The sequence below is a fragment of the Chiloscyllium plagiosum genome, chromosome 49 (assembly GCF_004010195.1).
Source record: "Chiloscyllium plagiosum isolate BGI_BamShark_2017 chromosome 49, ASM401019v2, whole genome shotgun sequence".
In the NCBI taxonomy this organism is placed as follows: domain Eukaryota; kingdom Metazoa; phylum Chordata; class Chondrichthyes; order Orectolobiformes; family Hemiscylliidae; genus Chiloscyllium; species Chiloscyllium plagiosum.
The window spans coordinates 1,481,849-1,492,377 of NC_057758.1; the positions used below are offsets into that span (position 1 = coordinate 1,481,849).

The 10,529-nt window shown below is 43.3% G+C and overlaps 1 protein-coding gene across 4 annotated transcripts; it reads left to right on the plus strand.

Annotated features, from left to right (window-relative positions):
- The first annotated feature begins 311 nt into the window (after positions 1 to 311).
- On the plus strand, positions 312 to 9,970 carry LOC122544458 (zinc finger protein 239-like). 4 transcript variants are annotated; one of them, XM_043683695.1, is made up of 2 exons: positions 312 to 349; positions 5,906 to 8,141. In XM_043683695.1, exon 2 carries the CDS (start codon positions 6,260 to 6,262, stop codon positions 6,932 to 6,934), a length of 675 nt encoding a protein of 224 aa, XP_043539630.1. In that variant the 5' UTR covers positions 312 to 349; positions 5,906 to 6,259; the 3' UTR covers positions 6,935 to 8,141. The 4 variants fall into 4 exon arrangements, 3 of the variants coding, with proteins under 3 accessions (XP_043539630.1, XP_043539627.1, XP_043539628.1); XR_006310350.1 differs by lacking the exon at positions 5,906 to 8,141 and adding an exon at positions 9,932 to 9,970 and having other exon boundaries at positions 318 to 430; XM_043683692.1 differs by having other exon boundaries at positions 318 to 544.
- Positions 9,971 to 10,529: the final 559 nt, after the last annotated feature.

The following is a 10,529-nucleotide window of genomic DNA, read 5'->3' on the forward strand; positions in this document are numbered from 1 at the left end:
ACGACTCATATAATTTCAGCCACATTGAGGTACGACTGCCCGTAGCATTTCCAATGTCCATCCTTTTCGCACAATGCTGCAGATTCGTCTGCCACTGGGCATTCGCGGCTGGACGTATCCACAAAGCACGATGCCTTGGAAAGCACTCGATCCGCCGCCTCAGGCGGGCGGCTAAAGAAAGGTGTCCGCGTACGCCTGAGGCGGTGCCACAGTTGATGCGTATCATCGCTGTCCAATGGGAAACCACGGAAGACCGGAAGCGGGTTGGACCTCCAGCCAATCAGAGCTCCCAGTGCCTGAATGCGGAAGTTAGACGATGCGCTGATGAAGCTGTTCATTTTTGCCTGGAGTAAGTTGCTGCTCCTCATCTTTGTCTGAATGAAGGCTGAGCTTTCCTCAGACTGAAACATCCTACCCTCTGAAAACATCCGTGAGCATTACACTGTTTTATTTTCAGTTCCTTTCTCGTTCGGGGTTAAATTGTTGACTCGCAAGAATTGAACAATAGGGAAGTGAATCCAGGGAAGGGCCAGATTCGGGAAAGGTAGGCCCAAGATTTCCACTCTCTTGAAATGTGGAGGAGCCGGTGTTGGACTGGGGTGGACTAAGTTAAAGATCACACAACACCAGGTTACAGTCCTGCAGGTTTATTTGGAAGCACTAGCTTTCAGAGCAGGTAGCTGTGGAGCAAAATCGCATGACACAGAATTTATAGCAAAAAGATCTCAGTGTCATGCAACTGATATGATGTATTGAACTACCCTAGATTGTTGTTAACTTTCATCTTTTGGAATGAGTTGCCGGTTTCGGTTCATTAATATGTAAATCCCAGAACTTCTTTTAAATCACATTCTTAAGATAATAAGGTTTTATAATTTAAAAAGTGACATCTCAGCTCAGACGGTGCACTAAAAGTGTGAGGTTCAGTCTGTCTGTATTTCAGTCTTGAGTCAGACTGGTTCTATTTTTGTTCAAAAAAGCACAATCTGCAGGTGGTCAGTCCAAATATCATTTTATAAATTCCTACTTTGGAAATAGAACCAGTCTGATTCAAGATTGGAATACAGACAACTCAAACCTCACATCTTTAATACATTGTCTTTTTTTAATTAAAAACAACCTGAAGCTATCTCAGGAATGTGACTTGGAAGATGTTCTGGTATTTACATTTAATGAATCAAAGCCTGCAGCATATTCTAAAATATTGAAAGACGTAAGAGCAGTCTAGGTTTGTTCAATATATCATTTTAATTGCATGACACTGTGATCTTTTGCTGCAAGTTCTGTGTCTGATGATCCTGCCCCACTAGTTACCTGATGAAGGAGCAGCGCTCTGAAAGCTAGTACTTCCAAATAAACCTGTTGGCCTATAACCTAGTGTTGTGTGATTTTTAACTCTTAAAATCTTTCACTCCCTCAGCCTGACACCTGGTGAACAGAATGACATATTTCTTAATGTTCATAAGTAGAAGGTGTGATTTCCAAGTAAGGGCTGACATGTGATGAGGAAGTACATTAATATAGGATTGAGATATAATCATAGAATCCCTGCAGTGTGGAAACTGACCATCAGGCCCGACAGGTTCACACTGAACCTCTGAAAAGTAACCCACCCAGAGTCATTCCCCTACCCTACATTTGCTCCTGACTAACTTACACTACGGGCAATTTACCATAGCCAATTCATCTACCCTGCACATCCTTGGATTGTGGGAGGAAATGGGAGCACCCGGAGCAAACCCACGCAGACCTGGGGAGAATGTGCAAACTCCACACAGACAATTGCCTGAGGCCTGGAGTTGAATCTGGGTCCCTCGTGCTATGAGGCAGCAGTGTTAACCATTGAGCGATTGTGCCACACATAGTCATGGAGAAAGTGAGGACTGCAGATGCTGGAGATCAGAGCTGAAAGTGTGTTGCTGGAAAAGCTCAGCAGGTCAGGCAGCATCCAAGGAACAGGAAAATCGACGTTTCGGACATAAGCCCTTCTTCAGAATTCCTGAATATATTTGATACCAGCATGCTATTGTACCATTCACATGTTGTTTCCAGTCTTGAATGAGAGAATTGCTGTGAAATTCTATATTACAGTGATGGACTCATGGCATAAGAATCCATTCAGCAATTTATATCTGCGACAACTCTCTAGCAATCCAGTCACTCTTTATTTCTCTTGATATATTTGACATACAGCAGGTTCATTTCCCTCAAATGCCTACCCCATTTTATTTTGAAATCTTAGTTTTAGAATCTTAGAATCTTAGTGGGGCGGTACGGTGGCTCAGTGGTTAGTAATACTGCCTCACACCACCAGGGTCCTGAGTTCGATTCCAGCTTTGGGCCACTGTCTGTGTGATGTTTGCATGTTCTCCCCTTGTCTGCGTGGGTTTCCTCCAGGTGCTCCGGTTTCCTCCCACAGTCCAACGATGTGCAAGTCAGGTGAATTGACCATGCTAAATTGCCTGTAGTGTTAGGTGCGTTAGTCAGGGGTTAATATAGGGGAATGGATCAACGTGGGTTGCTCCTCAGAGGGTCGGTGTGGACTTGTTGGGCCGAAGGGCCTGTTTCCACACTAATTTCTCTAATGTTTTAGAATTAGAATTCCTACAGTGTGGGTAGGTGGGCTCATCACTCCTGAAATATCCACTATACACCTGCTTAAAACAACGAGCAAAGTTAGAATCATAGAATCCCTACAATGTGGAAACAGGCCCTTTGGCCCGACAAGTCCACACTGACCCTCCAAAGAGTAAACAACCCAGACCTGTTCCCTATCCCATATTTGCCCCTGACTCATGCACCTAACCGACACATCCCTGAAGACTGTCAGCATAAATCCTGTCAATTTTGAGTCAGTTGTTTGAAATAATTCTTGTCACTTTCTCATATGTCGAGCATTCCAGGTTGTGACCAATTGCTGCCTAACATTCTTCCTTACACCCTGTTGTGTCATTAATCAAGTGTTTCAATCCTGTTAATTCAAATATTTTTCAACTTGTAATATATCATAAAGAAGCTTAATGTTCCAGGGCATAGATGCTATAGGAAGTATAGAAGGGAGGGCAAGAGAGGAAGGGGAGTACCTATTTTGATGAGGGATAACATTACATCTCTACTTCGGGAGGATATTCCTGGGAATACATCTTGGCAAGTTATTGGGTCGAACTGAGAAATAAGAAAATGATGACTACCAAATTAAGATTGTTCTATGCTTCTCCCCACACAAGTCAGCCAGAAATTAAGAAACAAATTTGCAAGGAGATCTCAGTGATGTGTAAGACTAATAGGCTGGTTATGGTCAGCGATTTTACCTTTTTAAGCATAAACTGGGACTGCCACAGTGTTAGGTTTGAACGGAGAGGAATTTGTTAAGTGCGTACAGGAAAACTTTCTGATTCCTTATGTACCTACTAGAGAAGGTGCAAAGCTTGACCTCCTGTGGGAAATAAGGCAGGACAGGTGACCGAAATGTCAGTGGGGGAGCATTTTGGAGCCAATGACCATAATTCTATCAGTTTAAAAATAGAGATGGAAAAGGATAGACCAAATCTAAAAGTTAAATCGCTAAATTGGAGGAAAGCCAATTTTGACAGTATTGGGCAAAATTTGATTGAGGGCAGATGTTCGCAGGTAAAAGGATGGCTGGAAACAGGGAAGCCTTCAAAAATGAGATACCAAGAGTCCACAGTCAGTATATTCTTGTTAGAGTGAAAGGCAAGGCTGGTCGGCGTAAGAATGTTGGACGACTGGACAAATTGTGGGTTTGGTTCAGAATAAGATGGAAGCATATGTCAGACACAGACAGCAGGGATTAAGTGAATCCTTAGAAGAGTATAAAGTTAGTGAAACTATACTTTAGCAGGAAGTCAGGATGGCAAAAAGGCAACATGAGATAGCTTTGGCAAATAAGGTTAAGGAGAATCCAAAGAGATTCTCCAAGTTCATGAAGGACAGTAGGGTAACGAGTATAGGGTCCCTCAAAGATCAGCAAGGCAGCCTATGTGTGGAACCACGGGAGATGGGGAAGATAGTAAATGAGTATTTTGCATCAAGAGAGGGACATTGAATAAATAATGACATCTTAAAAAATGTCTATATTACAGAGGAGGAAGTGTTAGATGTCTTAAAACACATAAAGGTGGATAAATTCCTGGGACCTGATCAGGTGTACCCTAGAACTTTGTGGGAAGTGAGGGAAGTGATTGCTGGGCGACTTGCTGAGATATTTGTATTCACGATAGTCACAGGTGAGGTGCTGGAAGACTGGAGGTTGGTTAACGTGGTGCAACTACTTAAGAAAGATGGTAAGGAAAAAACAGGGAACTATAGACCAGTGGTCCTGACATTGGTGGTTGGCAATTTGTTGGAGGGATTCCTGAGGAACAGGAAAGGCAAGGATGGATTAGGGGTAGTCAACATTGTTGTGGACTACGCCAGACCACTCAAAACATTCTTAAGCAGGCAGCTCAGACCATAACGTTGCAACGTGTTTTGGTAAGTGTACAGTGAAAATTACCTGGATTAAAAATTAGCTAGGTTGACTACTAGATTTTAACACAGACAAAATTTATTCACAAAATGACACAATGAAACACAAGAACAGAATAAAGAACCCCTACAGAACTCAGCCTATCCAACTGGACTGAATTATGCTGTTTGGAATATACACAACAGTCCCAATAAGCAAACTCCCTTTAGAAACCTGTATAAATGGAACACATGCTTACAGGTTGAAGTTGAAGGGCAGAAATAGAGAGTTTTCACACAGCTCCCTGTTGAATTTTCAACCAATTGAAGACTGAATTAACACTGCTCAGCTAGAGAGCGGACGACTCCTGTTTCATTATACTTCTAAAGTATGACCACTTTGGCCTGAAGTCTCATTTGGTTACGTATAAACAAAAGGCCTCTCAAAATCCTTTTCATCTCTGTACCAAACCAGACTGATCGGAGCCCGGCCCGGTTCATTACTCCTCTGAATCGAATCAAGGACAAAGTATACTTGAACCAAGAAACAGCTTTTAGAAAAGAAAGGGACCAGCTTTGTGACAACATGGGGAAATCATGGTTCAGGAGCTTGATTGAATTTTTTGAAGAAGTAATGAAGAGGATTAATGAGGACAGAGCAGTGGACAAGGTCAATATGGACTTCAGAAAGGCATTCGACAAGGCTGATCATGATAGATTGATTAGCAAGGTTAGATCTCTTGGATTACAGGGAGAATTAGCCATTTGGTACAGAAGTGGCTCGAAGGTGGAAAGATGTTGTGAAACTTAAAAGAGTTCAGAAAAAGATTTACAAGGATGTGTCAGGGTTGGAGGGTTTGAATAGGCTGGGGCTGTTTTCCCTGGAGTGTCAGAAGCTGAGGGGTGACCTTTATAGAGGTTTATAAAATCATGAGGGGCAGAGATAAGGTAAATAGACAAAGTCTTTTCCCTGGGGTGAGGGAGTCCAGAGCTAGGGGGCATAGGTTTAGGGTGAGAGGAGAAAAACTTAAAAACTCAGGGACACCTTTTTCATGCAGAGGGTGGTGAGTTTATGAAATGAGCTGCCAGAGGAAGTGGTGGAGGCTGGTGCAGTTACAACATGGATGGTGTATGAATAGAAAGGGGTTAGAGGGATATGGGCCAATTGCTAGCAAATAGGACGAGAATAAGTTAGGTTGTTGGGCTGGCACGGATGAGTTGGACCGAAGGGTCAGTTTTCATGCTGTATTTCTCTGTGACTCTATGGCTCTATACCAAGCATACAACCATGCGGTATCGAAGAAGCTGTTTCGCCCATTGAGTCTGAACCAATAGTCAACAGAAATCCATCAATTAGCATGAAATATCGCCTTTAGAATATTTCTCGTGAATTTTTATCTTGCACTGATAGTGATGACTTTTTAATCTGCTCTTCCAGGATATTTGAAGGGGAGGATTTGAAGGAAGAATTCTGGAACTGACAAGATTTGAAATCAATCAATCTGTCAGGATCTGAATGTCATAGATCTTTAACCATGGAAGAAGAAATATTCCTCTCATCAGTCTGCTTCACAAGGTTTAAAAAATGAATGTGACTGGAGAAAGATTGTGAGACACACATGAATGAGAGTGTTTTAGTGCTCTGACAGTGAAGAAAAGCTGTAACTAATTTAACAGCCTGAAAAAGAAATTATAGTTCACAGCAGAGAGAGGAAGAGAGACCATACGTATGTTCTGTGTGTGTGAACAAGGCTTCAACTGATTGTTAAACCCTGAGAGACACACTCTCAGCATGAATAAATCCTGGAAATGTGGACAATGTGGGGAAGGATTCCCTTCCCCATCTGCACTTGACATTCATGAGCGCAGACACACTGGAGAGAAGCCATTCACCTGTTTCATGTGTGAGAAAGGTTTCATTTCCGTCTCCAATCTGCTAAGACACCAGCAGCTTCACGCTGGCAAGCGACCATTCACCTGCTCTGCATGTGGGAAAGGATTCTGTGATTCACACAACTTGCTGCAACACCAACGGATTCACACTGGGGAGAGGCCATTCGCCTGCTCTCATTGTGGCAAGGGATTCACACAGTTATCCAACCTGCATGTCCACCAGCGCGTTCACACTGGGGAGAAGCCTTTCATTTGCTCTCAGTGCGGGAGGGGATTCACGCAGTTATCCAATCTGCAAACGCACCAGCGAGTTCACACCGGGGAGAGGCCATTCATCTGCTCTCAGTGCAGGGAAGGATTCTCTCGATTATCCAACTTGCAGAAACACGAGCGAGTTCACACAGGGGAGAGACCGTTCATCTGCTCTCAGTGTGGGAAGGGATTCACACAGTCATCCCACTTGCGGAAACACCAACAGATTCACACCAAGGAGAGGTCATTCACCTGCTCTCAGTGCGGGAAGGGATACAATCGATTCTCCAGTCTGCAGAAACACCAGCGAGATCACCAGTGACTGCAGGAGTGTTTTCTGCTGTTAGTGTTGCTGCCCATCACATTCAGGACCAAACTATGTTGATTCTGCCAGTGGGTGAAGTGGGAGGCTCAGAGGGTTTCTTTCTGCTGGACTGGCCACCTCAGCACTTTGCATCCAATGTGGCGGATGCTTCAAATGCCATAAGGAATTGATGAATGAGAGGAAGGTTTGGGAGGTAGAAGTTCTTCAGTTTACATTTCATGTTCTCCACGTTGGCATGGAAACGGTCACGATAGGCGGTAGTTTTATTTAATTGACGTGGGGATGCTTCTCACAGAAGTTCCTTGGAAATTTGTAAAGGTGGCAGCTCATTTGGAATCGCTTAGGGGGAAAAGAAGCCAGAAGGTTTGCTGAGCTTGGATCTGGAGGAAGAAATCTCCAGTAAGGCTCTCACTGAGTCATGTGGTGGCAGGAAGCTGTTCTACATCAAACAAATGAATGAGGATCAGAAAGGCCATTCAGCCTTTCGACACTGTCTCACCATGTGACAAGATAATGATGGATCGGATTGTCACATCCACTCCCATGTTCCTGTCTGAACCCTCGAAGCGTTGTCCTGAAGATGGTCAAAACAATGGTGCAGAAGACGTAACTGAATCAATGGAACTGATCTGTTTTTACTGGTGGGACGTTTAAAGCAAATTGCTGGAGATCATGGAGTAAATCAGTGTTGATAAAAGCAGATGGTGTTTTTCCAGGCAATGTTGCACCAAAAGGGGAAGCTCCTGAGAAACTCATCCTTCCTAATGCATTTCCCACGAGCGCAAATAGTTGCGAGGGATTTGGAAGCATTTATATATTTGGGGAAGTCATTTCCAGATGTCCAAGAAGGATTTTTATTTGGAGTTGCTGGCTCAGCTGAAATCGTATGAGGGAAAGCTTTGGACCTTTTCATTGTGTTAATGCATGTTATTGCGGGGAAATGTGTGTCGAAGATACTTGCCAGAATATTGTGAATAGTTTTGGGGCCTCTGATTGAAGGACAGATATACTGGGCATTGAGGGTGTGCACTCGGCTGGCCCTAGGCATAGAGGGGCTGCTGAGAGGGGAAGATGAACAGATTGGGCTTGTACATGTTGCAAAATAGAGCAATGATACAGGACCTTACAGAAAAGTGTCTCAGTGGTTAGCGCTGCTGCCTCGCAGTACCAGAGATCGAGGTTCGATTCCGGCCTCGGGTGATTCTCTGTGTGGAGTTGCATGTTCTGCCTGTATCTGCGTGGGTTTCCTCCGGGTGCTCCGGTTTCCCCTCTCAATCCAAAAAGGTGCAGGTTATGATGAATTGGCCATGCTAAATTGCTCCAGAGTGTTCAGGGATGAGTAGATTAGGTGCATTAGTCAGGGGTAAATGTAGAGTGACAGGGTCGGGGTATGGGTCTGGGTGAGTTACTCTTCAGAAGGTCGGTCTGGACTTGTTGGACCAAAGGGCTTGTTTCCACACTGTAGGGATTCTATGATGATTCAGAGATTTGACAGGGTAGTTGTAAAAAGTTTGTTTTCCCTTGTGGGAAAGTCTAGGACCACACTGTGCACAATCGCAGAATATTTGGTCATTTACTTGAGATAGAGACGAGGGCGAATTTCTTCTCAAAGGTTGTGAGGCTGAAATTCTTTACAAGTGAGACCTATCGGGGCTGGGTTATTACCTATGTTGAAGGCTGAGATAGACTTTTTTTTAAACAAATATTTTTATTAAAGACCTTTGTAAATCTTTTACAAAACATCTATATACAAAAAAAAGAATAACATCAAAACATAGAAAGGTAGAGACAGTACAATGAAGTTATAACGTGACACTATTAGTAATGGACGACCTGCTATTCTACCAAAACAAACGCAATTACTTAATTTGTTTGTAGTTTAGTTTAAGTTAAATAAATATTAAATTAAACTAAATTCAAGCAGCTTAGACTAAATCTTATATCTCACTACTTATTCTATTTCACTTATCACACCTCCACTGAGGCTCTCATCCCTGGGACCACCAGCTATAGTACCCGCGTTCTTTTTCTCCCAGCCTTCCCCTCCCAGGCCCCCACGGCACCCATACTGATTCCCAGAGCTATACCACGGCCCTAAATAATATTACTGATAAGTCTGCATCAATATAATTTAAAAAGGGCCGCCACGTCTTGTGAAACTGCTCTGTTTTGTGGTGCGCCATATTTGTGAGGTAGTCTTGGGGGAGATGCTCCATCACCAGCCTACGCCACCCATAAGACCTGCTGGTTTTTCCGATGTCCAATTCACTACCATGTTCTTCCTCGCACAGTGGGTAAGAATGTTACATGATCTCTACCCATGTTTCCCCAGAGAGGGCAAATTTGGCAACCCCAAAAGAAGAAATACCAGATCCCTTAGGTCCGTTTTATATCATTCCCTTCTCACCCTAAACCTATGCCCTCTAGTTCTGGACTCCTGCAAACCAGAGAAAAGACTTTCTTTATTTATCCTATCCATATCCCTCATGATTTTATAAACTTCTATAAGATCACCCTCAGTCTCCAATGCTCCAGGGAAAACAGCCCCACTGCTTCAGGCTAACTTAATAAAGACTATATTTTAAAAATGTAATCAAGAGACAGATCTCAATAAAACGTATAATCAAGAGAGAACCCAATACTCACTATTGGAGATCTACAGCAAGGTTACATTTAAAATTACGTATTTAACTGTTTCTGTGCTGTGACCTCTTTCAAACAAGTTCCTCCAAGATCAGTTGTGAATCTTTGAGAAAGAGCTTTGGCAATGTTAAGTATCAGAATGAGAAACTGGGGAGAAATCCCAAGTAAATTCCAGTGGGTTGTGGCATACCTTTGGGTTGAATCCTGAAGAAAGTGAATAAATCTTCCAGATTTCGTGAGATAAAGGGTGTAAAAGTAAAACTGAATTCAAATCTTTACATAGATTGTGTTAAGCTAGGATGTTTCTTTGTTTAATTTTTCATTCACACAATAAAATTTGTTTTTGTTTAGCTGTGAAATGTGGTGCCATGCAACTTTCAATTATTTAATGTAAGTTTGAATTTATTTGTACATTTTGACTGTCCTGACAAACATTGCAAGATTCTTATTCCCTGGGGATGAATGTGACCAGGGTCACTCGGTGAGAATCTCCACAGTGAGGCAGCAGAATCCAGTCAGCCTCAGAAAGTGATGACCAGATTAGATTAGATTACATGACATTACAGTGTGGAAACAGGCCCTTCGGCCCAACAAGTTCACATCGACCCGCCGAAGCGTAACCCACCCATACCCCTACATTTATCCCTTACCTAACACTACGGGGCAATTTTAGCATGGCCAATTCACCTGACCTGCACATCTTTGGACTGGGGGAGGAAACCGGAGCACCCAGAGGAAACCCACGCAGACACGGGGAGAATGTGCAAACTCCACACAGTCAATCGCCTGAGACGGGAATTGAACCCGGGTCTCTGGCGCTGTGAGGCAGCACTGCTAACCACTGTGCCACCATGCCGCCCACAAAAGCACATATTCAAGTTACAAAGTGCGTGGCCTGACGAATTTGTTTTTATGTGACACGGAGCATTAGGTGCCGATCTCTCGTTAC

Coding starts and splice junctions, on each gene's coding strand:
- LOC122544458 (XM_043683695.1), top strand. CDS start 6,260: ATGAATAAATCCTGGAAATGTGGACAATGTGGGGAAGGATTCCCTTCC.